The 21,743-nt window shown below is 34.4% G+C and overlaps 1 protein-coding gene across 1 annotated transcript in view; it reads left to right on the forward strand.

Moving 5' to 3' along the window:
* RHOJ (ras homolog family member J) overlaps positions 1-18,829 on the forward strand; it is a 138,401-nt gene extending 119,572 nt beyond the window's left edge. The window contains exons 3-5 of the mRNA XM_074290316.1: positions 5,320-5,484; positions 7,478-7,573; positions 18,126-18,829. Coding sequence (XP_074146417.1) covers positions 5,320-5,484; positions 7,478-7,573; positions 18,126-18,275 — 411 coding nt within the window. The 3' untranslated portion in view covers positions 18,276-18,829. The remainder of the gene's footprint in view (positions 1-5,319; positions 5,485-7,477; positions 7,574-18,125) is intronic.
* The last annotated feature ends 2,914 nt before the right edge of the window (positions 18,830-21,743 follow it).

Below are 21,743 nucleotides of genomic sequence, written 5' to 3' on the forward strand. Positions count from 1 at the left end.
TTCATATCCATTATCTCATTAGAATTCAAGAAGAGCATTATGAAGTAATTTGTTGTTGAGTCATTTTAGTCTTGTCTGATCCCATTTGGGATTTATTTTGTAAAGATACTGGAGCAATTTGCCATTTCCTAATTCATTTTACAGATGAGGAAACTGAAATAAATAGGATTGTAACTTGGCCAAGTCCCACAGCTAATAAGTATCTGAGATTTGAACTCTTGAACATGAGGCTTTCTAACTCTAGCCCTGACACATTATAGGGAATATTTTAACCATGAAATTAAGTGATTTGACCAAAGTCACCAATTTAGCAAATCAATTGAGTCTAATTCAAAACTCAAGCTCTTGGTGGCAAATATAGTGTTTTTTTCCATTCTACCAGAGTTGTTTCAACACACCATAGCATCTACAGGCTCAGCAACCATATATCCCTTCCAACTGTAATTCCCTGATCTTGTCATGAAGGTTCTTTTGAATTTAAAAGTGTTAACTGCCATGGAAACCCATAGAAACATAAAAATAAACCATAACTTTTGCCCCCAAGTATATTACACTAACTTTATATAAAAATCTTTTAAACATGCCAAATAGAAATTTTCTAACTCTAATTTTAAAGAACTACCTCTTTAGGGTTTTTTTTTCCCAAAATTTATTTAGTATTTTATTTTTTCACAGTTATATGTAAAAACAATTTTTGACATTTCTTTTTAAAATTTTAAGTTGCAAATTATCTCCCTTCTACCTCCTCTCTAGTCCCTACCTCCCATTTAGAAGGCAATCTTTTCAATATAGATTATACATGCATGGAAATGCAAAACATTTCCATATTAGTCATGTTGTAAAAGAAAACAGACCAAAAAAAAAAGAAGAAAGAAAAGAAAATTTTTTTTAAAAAATAAAGAAAAATGTATGTATGGTTTGATCTATATTCAGACATCAGCAGTTCTTTCTTAGGGGATGGATAGTATTTTTCAGCATAAATTTTTTGGATTGTCCTGGTTCATTGAATTTGCTGAGAATAGATAAGTCATTCAGAGCTGATCATCTTACAATATTGCTGTTACTTTGTACACGATACATTTTACTTTGTACATGATACATTTTACTTTGTACATGATACATTTTACTTTGTATCAGCTTATGTAAATGTTTCCAGGTTTTTCTGAGAGCATCTTGCTCATAATTTCTTACAGTACAATAGCGTTCCATCACAATCAGATGACATAATTTATTCCTATTCCCCAATTGATGGACATCTTCTCAATTTCCAGTTCTTCAACATCAGAAAAGATATGCTATAAATATTTTTGTACATATATGCCCTTTGGGGCATATACATGATTTTTTATCTCTTTTGTGATATAGAAAAATTATATTGCTAGATCAAAGGATATACATGGTTTTATAACCCTTAATCTATTGAATGGGTGAATTAGGTCACAACTCCAATAATGCATGAATGCCTCATTTTTCCCACATCCCCTGCAACATCCTCTTTTTCTGTCCTATTAACCAATTTAATAGGTTAGCACCTCAGAATTATTTTAATTTGCTTTTCTCCAATCAATAGTAAGGTGGAACATTTTTTCCACATAAATAGTTTTGATTAATTCATCTGAAAACTTTCCATATAATTTGATAATTTATCAATTGAATCACAGCTCATTTATAAATTTGATTCAGTTCTCTATATGTTTGAAAAAAGAAATTTGTTTCAAATTTTTTTCAGTTAATATTGATAACTATATTTCCCTCCATCCTCTTTTCCCCCCCACTGTTTATGCTAGTCTCTCTCATTTCACCAGGCCCTTCCTCAGAAGTGTTTTTCTTCTGACTTCCCCTCCCACAGTCTGCCCTCTTTCTATCACACCCTGCTTTTTCTTATCCCCTTCCCTTCCTACTTTCCTATAGGATAATATAGATTTCTTTTTTATGGGATCTCAGGCTTTATTAAGAGAGATAATTAATCAGTGATGAGTCATACCTCGTTATTGCTACATTAATGTATTATGTTCATTTCTAAGTAGTACATTTTAAGACATTAACAAACAGGAACTCATCCAAAAGATAGTAACTAGTATGGCAAAGAGTTAGGAATCATGCTATATAATGATATGTTGGGAAAAACATATTTTAGCTTTAAAGACCTGTCATAGGAAGAAAGATTAGGTATATTCTTTTTGACTCCAGAGAGCAGGACTAGAAACAGAGAAATGAAATTAATGAGAGACAATAAATAGAGGCAGTGGATAGAACATTGGGCTTAGAGCAAGAAAGATGAATTCAAATCCAGCCTTAGAAATTTATTAGCTAGATGTCTCATCTATAAAATGAGATGGAGAAGGAAATGGAAAACCAATACAATATCTTTTGCCAAGAAAACCCCCAAATGGGATCATAAAAAATTTGAACATAACTAAAAAATTACTTAACCACAACATAAATATAAAACAATGTAGACATTGGAACTGTCCAAAGATGAAATGGGCTGCCAAGGTAGCAATAGGTTTACCTTCAATAGATGTCTTCATATAGAGACTAATAATTCCTTGAGATTAGTGAGTGTATTTTCTTCTGGGCTTTGCACCTCTAGCACTTAGCATAATGCTTTTTATGTTTCTCTTGAGTCTTATACTTGAAGATTGAATTTTCTGTTTGGTTCTAGTCTTTTCATCAGAAATGATTGAAAATCCCCTATTTGAATGAATGACTGTCTTTTCCCCTGAAAGATTATCTCAGTTTTGGTGAGTAATTGATTCTTGGTTGTAGTCCAGGCTCCTTTGCCTCCCAGAATACCATATTCCAAGTCTTCCAATCCTTTAATGTGGAAACTGCTAAATCCTGAATAATCTTGATTGTAGCTCCTCGATACTTGAATTGTTTCTTTATGGCTGCTTGCAGTATTTTCTCCTTGGTCTAGAAACTCTGGAATTTGGCTGTAATATTCTTGGGAGTTTTCATTTTGGTATTTCTTTCAGGAGATGATTGATGGATTATCTCAATTTCTATTTTGCCCTCCGTTTCTAGAAGATCAAAGCAGTTTTCCTTGATAATTTCTTAAAAGATGATATCCAGACTTTTCTTTAGATCATAGCTTTCAGTCCAATAATTTTTAAGTTATCTCTCCTGGATCTATTTTCCAGATCAGTTGTTTTTCCAATGAGATATTTCACATTGTCTTTTATTTTTGCATTCTTTTGGTTTTGATTTATTGTTTGGTTTTTATTATTATTATTATTATTATTATTATTTCTTATGAAGCCATTAGTTTTTATTCACTCAGTTCTAATTTTTAAGAAACTTTTCTTCAGTGAGCTTTTGTGTCCCCTTTTCTGTTTGGCCAGTTCTACTTTTTTAAGAAGATTTTTTTTCACTGAATTTTTGTGCCTCTTTTTTCATATGATCAGTTCTGCTTTTTAAGGCATTTTTCTCCTCATTTCTCCTCACTGTCTTTTTGTACTTTTTTTATCCCTTGGTCTAGTCTGTTTTTGAGATGTTAATTTCTTCGATATCTTTTGTGTCTCCTTTACCACGCTGTTGACTCATTTTTCATGATTTTCTTTTATCACTCTAATTTCTCTTCCCAATTTTTCCTCTGCCTTTCTAACTTGATTTTCAAAATCCTTTTTGAGCTCTTCCATAGCCTGAGACCCATTCATAGGTTTCTTGGAGGCTCTGGAGGTAGGAGCTTTGACTTTGTTATGTTTGTTACCATAATAACTTTCTATGTACAGATTTTTCCCCTGTTGTTTGTCTGGTTTTTTCAGTCTATTTATTGACTTTTAATTCTTTTCTAAAATAGATCTCTGTTTCCAGAGTGGAGAGTGCACTGTCCTAAGCTTCAGGGGTTTTGTGTAGTTGTTTTTAGAGATAATTCTAGGGAATTGTAAATTTTCAGTTCTTCCAACATGGTAACATCTAAGGAGAGGTATGTTTACTACTCTTCTGGCCTATGCTCTGATCTGTAACCACAAAACTTTTTTTCTGAGAAAGATCACTGTAATTACAAGCTTTGGTGTGTTACTGCTAGTGCTAGTGCTCATGTTCCTCCTCACCCTGAGACTGCCAGCCAGGACTTCAACCCAGCACTTAATATAAACAAAGCAATGAGGTTCTGTCTCAGTGCTGGGAAAGACACCCCTGTAATTGTTCTCTGACCAGTTGTTAAACCCATTGAATGTCTGTGTGTTGAGAGCTCTCGAAGCCCTACCACTACTGCTACTGCTATTGACTCAGTGGCTCCCAAGTCCTAGTTTCCTGGGAGTGGAACTCTGTTGGAATGGCCTGTACTGGACTGTGTTCTACACTCATTCAAATGTGATAGACCTTTCCTGCTAACCTAAATTGTCTTTGGCTAGAAAAGTATTTTACTTTTTTTGTGGATTCTGCTGCTCCAGGAATTGTTTTATGGTATTATTTGAAGGTGTTTGGAGGGTTTTGGAGAGTGTTCCAATGGGTTACTTCCTTTTCTCCATCTGCAACTGAGCTATTTCTGAGAAGATCTAATGCTATATTTCACTCACTAGTGTCTATTAGACTCTTTATTTCTTCAGACACCTTCTAAACCTAAACAGATTTTGTTCTGAAAAGTCTTGTTATAAAGTATAAATTGTTAGATACTTAGCACATTCCATCCACTATGGCTTGTAGTTATAGTATCAATTTCTCACACACTCTATTGTGTAAATGTTAATGTTTGAGTGAAATTCAGCATGGACTTTTTATTTTTTTTTATTCTAATAAGCTCAGATCAAAAAATAATAAACATTTTTATAAATAAACAAATCTCCCCTCTCTTTACTGCCCCCCATGAATAGTCCACTAATTCAAGTAATAGCCAATAAAATAAAGGTTCTATATTTCAGAATTATAGATTTTGACCTAAAAGGGACTTTAGAGATAGTCTAATCAAAGACCCTAATATTGTGACTCTCCTAAGATCAAACAAATAACAGCTAAAATACAAATGCAGATCCCCTAACTCAATCCATCATTCTTTCTACTGTATTACAGTGTCTCATAAGAATTTGGAGAATTCCTTGAAGTTCAAATTAATGAGATTTGAATAATACACTAAAAAAAAAAAATCTTAGTCAAACAAACAAAAATATCTCCCTGCTGATAGCACAAACCTAGGTTTTACAATAGGCCATTAAGTCTAATTCAAAATGGCTTCTATATTTATGGCAATATTTGGCTAAAAGTTCTAATATAATAGTCTACTATAATAATAAATAATATCTTTATTTACATTCTATCTACTATTAAGTTAGTACATGACAACCGAGCACTCAACTCTTTCTTTTGTTTTTTCCACAGGAGGACTACAACCAACTGAGACCACTCTCCTATCCCAATACGGATGTATTTCTCATCTGTTTTTCTGTCGTAAATCCTGCCTCTTATCACAATGTCCAGGAAGAATGGGTACCAGAACTGAAAGGCTGTATGCCTCACGTCCCTTTTGTCCTCATAGGAACACAGGTTAAAACCTAAAATGCAGATCTCTCTCTTTCTATCCCTCTCCCTCCCTCTCTTTTTCCTTCCTCCCCTCCCTCTGTCTCTAACCTCCCTCTCTTTCCCTGTATGTGTGTGTGTGTGTGTGTGTGTGTGTGTGTGTGTGTGTGTGTGTGTGTGAAGTCAAAGGATCCTTTCAAAATCTCTGAAAGCTGATTAACTTGTGAATCTAATAAGCATTGTATAGAAATATTTCCTTTGCAAATGCTACAGGATCTTTCATGTAACCTAGCCATAATCATTTATTCAAACCCCCTCATTTTATAGATGAGGAACAAGAGAGATTTAGTAACTGCTTGACAAAAGTTATATAATGAGTAGCAGAGCTGGTGTTTGAACCTACATTCTTTGACTACAAATATTTTTCCAATGCCTTTTCTTCAAGGATCCAATGATCCTGTTATAGGGAAATCTTCAGGAGGAGATAATATTTGAATAAATGGCCTCTAAATTCCCTTCCCACTCTAAATCTAAAATCCTACAAATTTTTGGATTTCTTAAGATAATTTTAATAATTATTAACAAACATGAACATTTTAGTATTTTAAAAAAGAAATATTTTATATGATACTGTAAACTTAGTTTAAAAAAAAATTTTAAGAGATCATGTGTTCTTCATCTTTCTATTCTCCACGATTACTAACACAGTACTTTGCTCATTATAAGTTCTCAATAAATATTTGTTGAATGGATGATTTTAAAATAATTGCCTCCATGTTCACACAAACAGAATTTAAAGATAGCATTGGTCATTACCTAGATTTACCTAGATTTTGTCCCTTTTTACTTAAATGACTATGTCTGCAGATAGAAAACTACATAAACACTGAATGGAGTTGATAGTATTAGGATTACAAGCATAGGTTTCCTTCAATATTATTTTATTTGATTTCTGGCTTTACAAAGGAAACTGGGGAGAGAAAAAATCTACAAAGGGATAGAGGTTTTCTTTTTTAAAATGAACAAGATATATGTGATTGTATATATTTAAATATTATAAATTGTATAATTGAATAAAACAGGCAAGAATGAAGAAATATCCTACTTATAAACTGGGGTTATAATTATGTTTTTATGAAAAATATCCAAACATGGCAGTGTTGCCTGACCTTGGGTGTTCACTACAAAAATAATAGACATAAAATTCAACCATCCTATATATTTTAATATCAGTATTGCTTACTGAGAGGTACTGATGTTGTTCATCAAGGCAAGAAATTGGTTAGAGATGAATAATGCAAGTATAATTAGGTTTAAAATTTTGCATTTATTGTTCTGTGTTCTTCAGATAAAAAGTCCATAAAAACCCAAAATATTCCCCATCACTCCCATATGTGAAAAATATATGTGATATGACTATAATATGATATGACATTATTTAATATGAATGTCCAAATTTATCCAACCAAAAGAATGTTATCCACATTAAAGTAGTCACTTAGGGAGACCATGCACTTATTTCACTGTTCTTGCTATTATTTGTTACAAATACTTTTAGAATTGTCTTCTTTTGAACATGCTCAGTGATGGCAAATATTCATCCTATAGTGTATTTCATTTTTAGAAATAGCCAAAAGAGATTGGGAAATAGGTATGGTAAATAAGTTAAAGGAATATGAATTGGGGGATGAAAAAATATGAAGTTATAAAATAATGAAATTATGTTGTAGGTCTCATAAACAATCTCTGGAGGCAATTCCAGTAATGTTTGGTCAGCAGACAAGATTATAGGCATTAGCATATGAACTCCTCAAGTGACATTTTAGCATTCATTTGTAATATGTACATTGTGTATGTTGTTTAAAAATCAGTCCTCTTACTTTATGATCCTAAATCATGAATGTGAAAGTTCATTTCCCAGATAAAAAATTATTGTAATATGTTTGTTATTGTTTCATAATGGAAAATATCTACGTAATCTGAGGGAAACTGAGTTTGTCATATGTGCTCTTTTTGCTAGATTGATCTTCGGGACGACCCCAAAACATTGGCTAGGCTGTTCTACATGAAAGAGAAACCCCTCACTTATGAGCATGGAGTGAAGCTTGCCAAGGCGGTATGGTAAAACTTGAGTGAAATGTTCAGGTTTATACTGATAGAACAATTTGGATTGTTAAAGATGAGTGCTTTGGAACTGACAGGAAGAGAAAGATGACCGTGCTTTTTCTAATATTCTTTTTAAATCAATTCCAACAAGCATTTATTTAGTACTGGATACTGAAGATACAACTGAAATTGACTTTGCCTTCCCAGAGCTTACATTCAACTAGGGCAAATATATGAAAGTAAGGAAGTACAGTTTTCCCTTCCACATTGAGACTTTCCCCATCCTGTTTTCGATATATCATGCATCAACATGAGAAATTAAATTGGAATTTTGAGGAGTTTTGCAGAAGCAGCAGACAACACAGAAGAAATTTAGAAATTCAGAAATGCATAAAATTTGTTTAGAGTAGTATACATATCAACCCAGATTTTACAATAAGATATTGTAAACTTTATCTTTTAAAAGAAAAAGAAAAAAATCCAGAAATTTTCTCTGGTACAAAGGTAGTAGCAAAAAAATTCTTACAGATTTTTCAGACCATAGGGGTGTTGTGACTCTATGGTTCTCCCTATGGAATGAATAACTATATGAAGTAATTTGGGGGTGGGAAAGAATTAATAATTGGGGAGAGGAGAAGAGATCAGAAAATGTTTTGGTTTTTTTTTTTTGGTGGGGAAGAGAATTTGAGCTGATCCTTTAATAGATGAGAATTCAGAGTTGGAATTGAGAAGAAAAATTATTCCAAGGGAGAGGAGTAGAGAAGGAAGAGGAGGAACAGCCTAAGAATAGTGTCAAAAGAGCCAATGGAATTTTCTGAACAGGGAATAGAAAGTAGACCAGTTTAACTGGAGACTAGAGAGTATGAAAGTAAGAACCATTTTAAAAGACAGGTTGAACTAGATAATGAAAGGTTTTTAAAGCCAAAGCAGTTTGTTATTTCTGGAGGTGATTGAGTCATTGAAGTTTCTGGAGTGACAATATGCAATGTATGCAATCAATTTATCAACTGGAGGCCACACAAGAGAAGAAGAAATTGGAGACAGAAAGTCCAGTTAGAGGGCTACTGCACTTAGTCTAGCAAGGGATGAGAAAGGCTAGGTGAATGGAAAGGAGACAAATGTGATAGGATTTAACTTCTGAAGCTTTGTGAGAATGGTTCAATTGATTAACTTTGTCAAGTGTAATTGTCTGTTCCCTAATAAGAAGGAAATTTGGTTAATTAAAACATCTGAAGTTCTTATTGTTTGATTTAACAATCTCCATGATTACTGTTTGCTGCATTTTATGATAATAAAATCATTCATCCATTTTATTTGTAAAGCTCACTGCACATTATGGGTGAGACATTTAAATTAACCTCTAAAGGCATTTTGTGGTTGTCTTGGGAAAATCTTAAACTAGAATTTATAAGTTAATGTATGCTTAATACTAAAAACTTGATAATAATTGATATAGTGGAATGAGTCCTCTATCTGAAGTCATGGGATCTGAATTAATTTCTAGCACTATTTAATTGATAAGGAGCAGATTAATTAACTTGGGAAACCATATAGGACATTGGAAACAGTGCTGGATTTGGAATCCTAGGACCTCAATTCAAATCCCAATTCTGTCACTTGTGTGACCTTAGGCAAATCATTTAAAATCTCTCCGGGCCATAGCTTCCTTACCTGTAAAAGAATAAAGTTGCACTAAGTGACCTTAAAAATTCCTTCTGTCTCTAAATCTATGATCCCTAGACCTCAGGTTCCTCATCTGTATAATGAAGTTTTTGTACTAGAAGGGTTCTAAGGTTTCCAATCATCTTGGAGAATCTATGCCATTGGGAATTTTTTAAAATATAGAAAAATACAAAAAATAACCACAGCAGGAAAATTAACTTTTTCTCTGGGACTTAAAACATACTCATAGCTGGATTTGTTTTTTAAATATCCTTTCTTGGCAGCAATAGTTATTTGGTTATGAAAGCATTTTGGAAAGTATTTGCTAAGTCCTAAATTCCGCTCATGTCCACTGTGTCTCCCTGTTGCTGCAAATATCTGTCTAAAATTGATACCAAAATTCACACATTGAAGACAAACTTCATTGTGTACAGTGTATACACTGTATACAGAAGATACACTTCTGAAAAAATTTTCTTTAAGTCAAATCATACTTCTCTAGTGACATTTAACAAAGTTATCAGCTCTGTGATAGTTCTTCTCCAAGACTACAGAAATTTCATATTAAATTAATGTTGCTGTTTATATTCATCATTGATTATTTGTTTCACCACAAATATTAACCTGAACCCTTTCTACTTTCCCCACACTTCAAACCCTCCCCTCTGCTCTGATGCATCTACATTTCAAGCAGGTAACTTTGCTTCTTATTCACTGAGATTAAGATTAACTGGCATGAATTCCTTCAGTTTCCCTCCTTCATACCTCAAAAATTTCTATCTTCACCCATCCTTTCTTCTTTTCTTTCAGAAGGAAAGACAGAGAAAGAAGAAAAAGAAAGAAAGAAAGAAAGAAAGAAAGAAAGAAAGAAAGAAAGAAAGAAAGAAAGAAAGAAAGAAAGAAAGAAAGAAAGAAAGAAAGAAAGAAAGAAAGGAAGGAAGGAAGGAAGGAAGGAAGGAAGGAAGGAAGGAAGGAAGGAAAGGAAGGAAGGAAGGAAGGAAGGAAGGAAGGAAGGAAAAAGAAAGAAAGAAAGAAAGAAAGAAAGAAAGAAAGAAAGAAAGAAAGAAAGAAAGAAAGAAAGAAAGAAAGAAAGAAAGAAAGAAAGAAAAAGAAAGAAAGAAAGAAAGAGGGAAGGAGAAGGAAGGAGGGGAGAAGGAAGCAGGGGAAAAGGAAGGAACGAGGAGAGGAGGAACGAAGAGGAACGAAGGGGGAAGGAAATAAAGGAAGGAGAGAGGGAGCAAAAAGAATGAAGGAAAAAGGAACAGAGAGAGCAGGAGTGGAAGATGGAGGATGGAAAGAAGCAAAGGAAGGAAATGAAAAATAATATTCTTTAGTCTACATTCAGACAATATCAGTTCTTTCCCTAGAGGTGGAAAGCATATTTCATCATAAGGCCTTTGGAATTAAGGAAGGGAAAAGGGGAGGAAATAAGGGAGGAAGGAAACAAGGAAAGGAGTATGGAAATCTATGCCATCCATCCCCTCTAGCTTTCTCCAAATCTTTGCACCATCAAACATCTTATACAGCTTCTCTCTTTATTCTTTAATGTCTCCTTCTGCACTAGCTTTTTCCATTTTTTGTTTATTTATTATACTTTGTTTTGTTTTGTTTGAAATTGTTCACTTGGACTAGAAGTGTAGCAACCACTCATGGGCTGGCTCCCAATACTAATCTGCATGGAAATTTTAACTTGCTTTTACCCATATGAGCAAAATTTTCCCACATGGGCAAACTCAACCTTCCCTAAGCAGTCTAATGTCTTCCACTGCTTAGGGATCCATCATATTGGTGCCAGATATGGATATCCAATCAGCTTTAGCTCTATTATATAGCTCAAAATTCTCAAGCTCAGGCAACCCAATATCCTCACCCATCCAGTCACAGGAACTACAGGTATTCACCATTATTCCAGGTGCTCTTTTCATTTTATAAGACTCTTCTACTTGATTTTAATGTCTCATCTCTTTCCTCTTTTTACTGTAAAACTTACAGAAATGCCACAATGCCTCCACTTTCTAATGCACTTTCTCCTCAATTCTTTGTAATCCTGTTTCTATATACATCATTCTATTGAAAATGTTCTCTAGGAATCGCCAGCATCAGATCCAATGGCCTTTTTTTTTTCTCTTTGATTTATCTTTAGTGATACTTTCTCTTGTGTTGGCTTCCTACAGACATATCCTAGTTCTCCAGATATTCCTTCGTTGTTTCTTTTAATGGCTGCTTTCTCCATCCTCTACATTCAGAAATTCTCCAAAGTTCTATCCTTGACCCTCTTTTTTCTCCTTTGCTCTCTCTCCCTCAGATAACTTGTTGAGCCATATCTATAGCTTCAAAAACAACAATAAATGTTATAACCTTTCTTTGTCTTTTAATGAAAATTTTTCTGTTCTTTTCCCCAGAATTCTATTTTAGATTTCTTTTCACTTGTCTAAATCTCAAATCCATCCATTGCTTTTATTGAAATTGATAATATATTCATTAGTTCTTACCCTACAGCCCAATCTAATTAATTGGTGATGAGTGCATGCAAAATAGCTCACTATATTAACTAGCTGATCCTTTACTACTCCAGAGCAAAACATCCTCCTCTATATGTATGGTCTCTTCTTATCAGATTCTTATCAGATTATAAATTCTTTGTGGGCAGAGACTATTTTTAATATATTCATACTTATAACTTAATGTAGTACCTGATGCATAGTAAATGCTTAATAAATGTTTTTCATTCCTTTTTCCTCATTTAGGACAGCCTTGGCAAACTCTAGGGAAAAGCCAGGAATTGTCCCAATAGATAGTAGTTCTTTTTCCCCTAATATAGGCTCCAAATCAATTCATATTTTCTACTGGTAGAAAATATGTCATCTTACTCCCCAGAATTTATCACAAGTATAACACTTGTATTCATTCAATTTAAGGAATCCCTCACAAATAATCTCTTACAGAGAACCTATCTTTGTCCTTTACACAGTGATTCCTCACCACAAGACTTTTTTTTTTCCTTCAAAGGAATTTTCCTCTGCTTTCTTGTCTTCATGGCTTTATTTATTTTGACTTTTCCTTCTTCCCTCTTCTCCTCTTATAATGTACATGGGGTGTGATAGACAAAGTGCAATTCTTTGCCTTCTTTATGTTTTCCTCCTTTTCTCCAATTTTTTTTTCAAAATTGTTAGCTCATTCCATTTTTATTCTTCAGGATTCTCATTGGCAGTTGATTCTCATTATTCTTCTGGCTAAAACCAATTCTGGGGGGAGGTTTGAGTTCAACACATTTGGACTTTTATGGTTCTCCCCTCCTGTCATTCCTTTGGTGGCATTTCCCTTCCCACCAGATTTCATGGGAATTATGTTTATAGCTATTATGTCCAAAAACTCTGAGGGTCTCCCCCTCCTTGACTGATTCTTTTGTGAAGGTAAACCAGGCCATCTTTTACTCCAATTCTTATCTACCCTTTAACTAATGAATGAGTATTGCCTCATACAAACTGAAACCCAAGGAAGACCTTAGTTCAAAAAGGCCAAGATTGCCACTTCATCCTGGGCCATCACCAGTCATCTTGACCTATGTCTTGCCATTGGATTCCTAATTACTCTAAAGCAGAGAGTGAAGCTGATGTCTTTGTGCAGCTCTGCCGCACTAAAATCCAACTCACTTACAAGTCAAGACATCACCTTCCTGATGTTAATGGCCCTCTTTGATGACCAAGGATGAACAAGAGTCTTTCTCTACCTTTTGCCAGTTTCAATTGCTATCATAATCAACTCACTCTCTTTCTCATCCTCATCCTCTGTTGGCTCTTCCCAGTGGGACCATTTATTCTCAGGAGAACTCATTTAAAGAATCCTGGATTGAGAGATAACCTCTCAATTAGAGGTATCTACATGAGAGGTAGTCCTTAGTCCCTCGTAAGCTTAAGAGACTTTAACCACCTCATATTATACATAAGGAAAACAAAAAATAGAAAAACAAAGGAATAAAGATCATACAAAGGACCAGTAGAAGAGTAGAGTGAAGGCCTTCTCATGAAAGACTTTGAGGTTTAATAGAATGAGTTTAATGGGGCAGCTAGGTGGTACAGTGGATAGAGCACCAGCCCTGAAGACAGGAGGACTGAGTTCAATTCTAGTTTAGACATTTAACACTTCCTAGCTGTGTGACTCTGGGCAAGTCACTTAATCCCAATTGCTTTGGCGGGGGGAGAATGTGTTCTGGCTTTGGAGGCAATGGACTGAGGCTCAAATTCTATTTCTCAGAATTCCTCAGGGTCTCCTCATGTATACAATGGGAAGGTTGGACCAACTAACCTCTGTCTGAGTCCTCTTCCAAATCTACAATCCTTTAACTGCTGGCAAGTTTTCTTTTAATCCTTGGGTCTAAATAGGACTGGTATTCTTTATCTCTTTTTAATAATAGATCATCTAAGAAGGAAACTTAAGTCTTGTCCCAATCATATAAACTAGAACAAAGATCCACCACTTCTGATGGCCATCCTCTTATATAAATGGTCCAAAGAATCCATTAATATTTCCATCTAACATCAATTTTTTAACTCAAAGTCTTTGAAATTAAATTTTAAAAGATTGTTGTGCTTATTGTACTTTTGTATTTTGATGTTTATTTTTAGCATAATTGGTTCCCTTTGTAATCCTATGTATTTTATTTTATTCATAACTCTAAAACAAAGATCCAAAGGCTTCACTAGTCTACCAAAAGGATCCATATTCGAAAAGGTTAAGAATCCCTCATTTTTTTTCTAGTGGAATTTTTTTTCTTTTTTCTTTTCCGCAGTTGCACAAAAACAACATTTTTTTTTGTTTATACATGTACATTCATTTTTTAAGACATTTCCTTATGAATCATGTTGGGAGAGAAAAATCAGAACCAAAGGGAAAAACCACAAGTGAACATAGCATGTGTTAATTTATATTTAGTCTCCATAGTTTTCTCTCTGGATGTGGCTGATGTTTTCCATCCAAAGTTTATAGGAATTACCTTGGATCACTGGAACTCTGAAAAACAAGTCTATCATAATTAATCATCGCACATACAATGTTTTCTTGGTTCTATTTGTTTCACTCAGCATCAGTTCATTTAAATCTTTCCAGATCTTTCTAAAATATGCCTTTTCATCATTTTTTATGTTACAATAATATTTCATTACTTTCATTTAGCCATTCCCCAATTAATGGTCATCTATTCATTTTCCAATTCTATACTACCACAAAAAAGAGCTGCTACAAACATTTTTGCAAACATGGGTGCTTTTCCCTCTTTTATGTTCTTTTGGGGATGCAAACCCAGTAGTGGCATTGCTGGATCAAAAGATATTCATAATTTCATAGCCCTTTGGACATGGGAGAACCCTTAATCTAAAAATTGCTTCCACTCCAAAGGATTTTGCCCTCATTTTTCTATATGATACACTATATTATAACTGAATACATTTTCATTTTCAACTGAATTTGAAGCCCAGAAATCCCAGGCTTTTCCCAGACTGCATTAAGGCAAGAAATAGCAAGTCACCATCTAGAATAGAGACAGAAGGAGTGTTGTCAAGCTTGAATTTTTTCAATAGTTGGGTAATCTCCTCTTTCTAAAGTACATTTTCACTCCCTTACTGCCATTCAGTAAACTCTGGTGGTTTCTTCTCGTTTCTAGAATCAAATATAAAAATCTATCTCTGGCTTTTTTAAAGCCCCTTCAAGACCTGTCCAGGTAGCTTTCCAGCCTTCTTATATCTTACTCTTCTCCACATACTCCATGATACAATGCCAAACCTCCTTGCTATTTGTCTCACAAGATGCTCCATCTTCTAAATCTAGGCATTTTCATAAGCTGGACTCCAGGCCCATTTTTATCCTCCTAGCTTCCCCAGCTTCTTAAAAACCTCAATTAAATACCTATCTTTTGAAAGAAGACCTTCTTTGTCCTCTATAATTCCTGAGATCATCTTCAGCTTATTCTATCTATATCTTGTTTATATATAGCTGTTGGCATGTTGTCTCCCCCATTAGAATGATGGCGGGGCTCACTGTTTACTTTTCTTTGTATCCATAGCATTTGATCTGCAGAAGAAGATTAATAAATACTTGTTGACTTAACAACACCAAACTCCTTAAGTGATAAATTTCTCAGTCTTCAGAGTCTTCAGATGACTTTGCTCACCACATATAATTTCTGAAATCACAGCAACCTGAAGGTTCTTAATCACTGGTAGAATATATTACAACTAGTTATAAACACTAACTATAAAATAATTAGAAATTTCTTTGGATATTTTCCAAGATAACTGTTAGGAGTGACTAAATGGCAAATAGTTAGTAGACTGAAATGTTAATTAGATTATCATGCTTTCAAAATTTGATAAAAATCAAACAAAATAAACTTGGGCAAAATCCAAAAACAAATGGATAACATATTTTATGACATAATTAGGGAATTTATGTCTCTGCCTTTTATCTCTCTCTCTTGTATCCAACTGTGTTCTTTAATTACAAAGTAGCTATGTGCCCTTGCAGAGATGGGGGGGGGAAATGAATTATTTTAAAAATAGCCCTAACCTTTAACATCTAACATCTTTTCCTTTGGTATTTTTCTACCGTGAAGCAACATTTTTCCCAGATTCTAAATGTAGGGTATCTTTTATAAAGGATACAGAAAATTTTATCAATACTGTGTTCCCTGTCACTTAATGAGATTATTCCCCAAATCTCTAATTTTGACATTCTGTTTTCCCTATAAAAAAACATTAGCTGTCCAGGGCAAGAACTGTGACCCTTTTATTTTTTTATCCCCAGTACCTGGCATGGTACATGGTACATAAGAGGCACTTACACATTTCTTCATCCCAATTTTATATCCAAATTTCTCTGCTAACCATCTCATTATTCCCATAGCTCCAGCAACTTTGCAGATGACTACCATTACTACCATTGTAGATATCAGCTTTTAAACTCTTCTTTGAGACCCAGAGGAACATCTCCATGTACATGGCAGCCCTCCTACCAGTCCCTTAAACTTAACATATCTCAAAATTAACTTCTTATCTTTTCCCTTATATCTTCCTTTCTTTGTGTCTCTTTTTGACTGTACTGTTTCTGTCAATAGTACCACCATTTACTGATCTCTGCTCAAAACCGTTGTGCCTTTATTGGCACTTTCCCTCCCTCCATTTCTTTGTATATCCAATCTTTTGCCAAAGCCTATTAATTTTATTTCACATCTCTCCTATCTATGTTGTTGTTGTTCACTATATTCAGTTGTGTCCAACTCTTCATAACCCCATAGGTCATAATGCCCATGGATTTTTTATTGGCAAAGATATTGCAGTGATTTGCCATATCCTTCTCCATGGGATTAAGACAAATAGAGCTAAGTGTTTTGCCCAGGATCACTCAGTGTGAGGCCAGAATTGATTCAGGTTCAACATTCTACTTACTGAGTCACCTAGCTGCCTCCTTTCTATACCTCTTATCTATACTTATTTATGTCTTTTATCTATACCTTTCTCTCTGTTCCTGCGACTATTATCCTCATACAAGTTCTCATTTGTATCTGCTTATATTATTGCAATAGTTTCCCAGTCCCTTCACTCTCCTATAATCCAACCTTCATATCTTTGCCAAATTAATCTTTTTACATAGAACTGGCCATGCCATTACTGTGGTCAGAAATTACTTGTGCCTCCCTTATACCTCATGAGTAAAGTCAAAATTTCTGGTATTCAAGACACATCTGGTACTACCCTACCTTCTAATCTCCTATTATTACTTTTCTCCATGCACTCCATGTTCCAATCAAACTAACTTTTGTCTCTCAGATAAACATTTTTATATTGTCCTTCTCCTAAGCTTTCACCTTATTCCTGAGATCTCCAATGGCTTCCCTTCTCTTCATATGTTGAATATTACCTACCCTTTAAAGAGTAACTAAAATGTCACTTCCTTACATGAAGTCTTCATAAACCCCCCCCCCCATTTGTAATGACTTTGCCATCGAACCTCACATGCTTTTTTAGATCTCATTAATGCTAATTAGAGGTAGCTAGATGGTTCAATGGATAGAGAACTGGGCCTGGAATTAGGAAGACCCAAGGACAAATCCTGCCTCAGAAACTTAGTTTTGTGATCCTGATCAAGTCACTTAACCTCTCATGTGGGAATCCTTTCCCAAGACTGCTAAACATCAAGGCTCAGAAAGTCTATAAAGATCAGCCATGTTTGACTAGAAGAATCTTATCAATTTCTTTTTTGTTGCTGTTCTGGGGTTTTTTTGGTGGTTGGTTTGTTTTTATTGCAAGGCAATTAGGGCAACTTGTCTAGGGTCACACAGCTAGTAAGGAGAAAATAACAAACCACCCCAAGATCTTTGTCAATAGAATCCACAGGGCAAAGACTCAGACATAAGTGAACAATAACCACAATGGGTGCAATGTTCTGTGTTTTACAATATTGGTTTTGTGTGTGTGTGTGTGTGTGTGTGTGTGTATACATGTATATAGACTATATATTATCTATTGTGATTATTATTTGTTTCATCATATTATATGACCCTGTCATCCATCACTAGTTTTATATCCATTATTACTCATTTGGTATGAATATATTTAAAATAATATGGAGAAAACATGTCCATGGACTATCCAGTTCCCATAATGCTTAGGGTCAATAAAGTAATAAACAAAAAAGATTTATTTAAATTTAAATTTTAATTTTAAAATTGTCTTCAAAAATCCAAAGAAGAAAATTCAAGCAAATTTATCCCTACTATCTGTGTGTACCAGTAGCTGGAACAAACAGCAAAAAGATAGTATACAAAGGCAATAATCAGCTAATCTAACCCTATCCATAAGTGGACCTTTGATAGGATGTTATTATTTTTTTTCTCTTTTATGTTTCAGATTGGAGCACAGTGCTACTTGGAATGCTCAGCCCTGACGCAAAAAGGCCTTAAAACAGTCTTTGATGAAGCAATACTCGCCATTTTTCATCCCAAAAAGAAGAAACAGCATTGTTCCAGGTGCTGCCACAGCTGCTGCACCATTGCATGAGATTATTTGAGATACTGTTCCAAGAGTACACAGGAGTGAGGATGCCAGTCCATCTTGGGGACTCCCACTGGGGGCCCCTTAGAGGAAGTGCACGACCAGAGGAGAAATTCACTTCAAACCAAGATCTTCCTCCAATCTGTGAGATTTCACATTTGTCAAGCCAAATATTCTTTTCTTCCTCAAGACCCATAATCTTAAAAAAATGCACTGAGCCAATATTAGTTAGGACAGCTGTTGCCGATGTTGAAAACAAAATCAAAAGCAATCAGACCTTAAAGACAAATTCAGTTACAGTTTGGCAGCTTTAATGTATGTCTTTAACAATATACACAAATCCAATACAAAGTAATCAACATTTTTTTCCTTGAACTACCATCCTACCCACATGTATCTAACACAGATATGCAATGTTTCAAGAAGCTTATTTTATCCCACTAAATTAGCCTATGTTGTATCTGTTCACTAACATTTTATATTTTCATTGTTCACACCAAAGACTTCAGAATCAACATTTACCTCCAATCTCACTTCTGAATATATGAAGCCAAAGAAAACTTTGAGACTATCAAATTATCTATACATTGACAGAGTCATGCGTCTGACCAAGAGAGAAAGCTATGGGAATTTGTACAGACTTCAACCAAAAAAAAAAAAAAAAAAAAAAAAAGAAAATGTGTCCTTATTTTTGACAAAAGTCCTTAAATATAAATCAAGATATACTGTGGTCTTATGGGTAGCTTGAGTGTCAACCTATTTAATAATGGGATTTTAAAGTCAGGAAGGTTTCTAGAGATGACCTAATACAATTTCTTCATCTTACAGAGGAGGAAAATGAAGCTCAGAGAGGCTTAGAACTTTGCCTGAAGTGACTCATGGATCAAAGAGATCTCTGTTTCACACTCAATTTGGAGAAATGGGACAGTTCCAGGAAATATCTAGAAATGGGCAAAATTAGTCTTCTCAATTTTTATTATCCCTTTTTGCCTACAGTGGCACCTCTTCATCCTTCCACTTGTCAAAACCTGCTTCCAAAGAATTTGAAATTCTTTACCCTGAATTGGAAAGGTCTGATTTAATGCAATTAAATTCACCAAGCGTTTTAATTAACTACACAAAACCCTGTCAAGATATTGCCTATTCTCCCTGGGCTATTGTACTATAATAGGCTGCAGAGCCATAAATAGGACAGAACAAGCATGATTTTACCCCAAATTTAGATGATGCAAAAAAATTAACAAACACACTTCTTAAAAAACTAAATCTAACAGCTAGTTCTCTAGAATAATTATTTAAAATAAAGAGCCACTAGATAAATAACACCTATCTGAGAACTGTTGTAATACATGGTTCCTTTCTCACTCAAACTGATTTATCTTAATTATTTCCTTTTTTTATATTGCAAAGATGATTTAAGGGCACAGTTTCATGCTGCCTGCCCTGAACATCAGAATTACTAGTTATGTTTCTGTTAGACAGATACATCCTGAAGCTACAGAGTGAAAAAGCTTCCACAACAGAATTTCAAATATCTACTGGCACATATAAGAGTTATTTGTTGGATCAGCAGGACATTCCCAGCCATCCAAAGTTATGGCACAGGGTTATCTATTTGCTCTGCCTATGTGGAAGTCCTTTCCTAGGACTACTGAATGGCAAGGCTCAAAAAGTCTCTAAAGATCAGCCGTGTTTGACTGAGAGGATTTTATCATTATTAATTGTCTAACTTGCAATAGCTTTCCCTGGTTGTTGCAGAGTGCATCCTATTTATTCTATGTGAGTAGCTTTCCTCAGTATAGCTTTCTTAGGATGAGATGCATTTTTCCCTATTGCTGATTCTCCCTTCTATCTATACTTATCATAATTCGGTCTTACCCTTTTCTCTAAGACTTCTCTTTGGCACCAATCCTTATTTTCCTCCACAATAGAGAAAGTTATTGTTATATTCTTAATTAGAAACAATAAGAACTTATTAATCCATTTTACAAATACCCTGGAAACACCTAAGGAATAACTTTATTTTATTTGTTTTATCTTTTACTTTTTTTAAAGGTCTGTTCTCAGGCATAAAATGAAAATATTTATACTTCTGAATACTGTCAGTCCCAAATGGTATTAGAGGAAGAACTGTCTATGAGGCAACTATAGGAAGAGAGAAGCAGACTTGCAATAAAGTCACATGAGAAGTACAGAAACAAATTGCAGAGGATAGGATCATTTGTTACTTGGGAATTTCCCTACAAAGCTGATCTAGCTTTCATATTACCACCTGGATATATAGGAAGTATCTAATATTGTCATATCTCTTCCATCTTATTCTTTTCCTCTTCCATCCCTCTTTTCTTTCATTTTTTAAACCATGTTTTCTTACCTGATCCCTTCTCTAACATATGCCTATATTATGTAAAAATAGGAAATCTGAAAGTGGAATATTGATAGTGAGAGGGAACAAAGTACTTTCAGGTTTTGGAACTAGAAATCCATAGGTTATAAAATATGACTCCATAGAGACCAATTTTATCTTGTTCGTGAAGTAATGATTTTTAGCAGGGTTACAAATGAGATATCATTAACCAGTTTGCTATGATATTGCCCAATAGCTTCTTGTTAAATAGTGTCTAATTAGCATTTGCTGGTGTGATTTTAAAAATGGAGTGACATTCAGTAGCTACACTGAAAAAATTTTTCAGGATTTATTCTTCTTTCTCCATTTGCATCCACATACATACCCAGGCAATGGAGATTAACTTGCTTGTTATATAAATGTGTCTTCATTTATTCTTTCAATCCTGGAAATGAATTTAGTGTTTTAAAAAAAGAAGTAACTAGTCAGTCTTAGGATTTGAAACTGGAAGATTCATCAGAGTTCACCTTGTTTGTCGATAAGACCAATCTCTTTGATTTTACAGAGGAAAATGAGACCAGGAAGGGGAAGGCTCAAGATTTTAAGGGATGTAAATAGAAGAGCCAGAATTTAAAACAATATCTGCTCATTCTAAATTCTTCTAAACCACACTGCTTCTTGTTAAATCCAAAAAAAGGAATGAAAAGCCCTATATAACCTTCTCCCCAAGACCTCAAATCAATTTTCAATTCAATTAAAGTTGAATTGAAAATGCTTATGTGACCTAATCCCTCCACTTCAACATCAATCACTTATTCCCTAATTAATGGCAGAACCAGGTTCATTGTGTTTCATTACACATATATGCACAAAGACCATCTCTAATTATCTACCTCATTCTATGAATGAGGAAACAGAGACTTAAGAGAAGTTACATGACTTTGTCAAGTTCATGCAGCTTATTAGTGGAAGAAGCCCTAATTAGTGACTCCCAAAGTAATGGCAAGTTAATATATAGCTCAAACTCACAGAGTTATAAAATCAGTTGAATGAATGGATGGATAACTGAGTAATTTAAAAGCTTCCCTAGATATAGGTGTCAAAGTTTGGTCAACTTGAGGATGGTT

This window comes from Sminthopsis crassicaudata, chromosome 2 (assembly GCF_048593235.1).
Source record: "Sminthopsis crassicaudata isolate SCR6 chromosome 2, ASM4859323v1, whole genome shotgun sequence".
Classification (NCBI taxonomy): domain Eukaryota; kingdom Metazoa; phylum Chordata; class Mammalia; order Dasyuromorphia; family Dasyuridae; genus Sminthopsis; species Sminthopsis crassicaudata.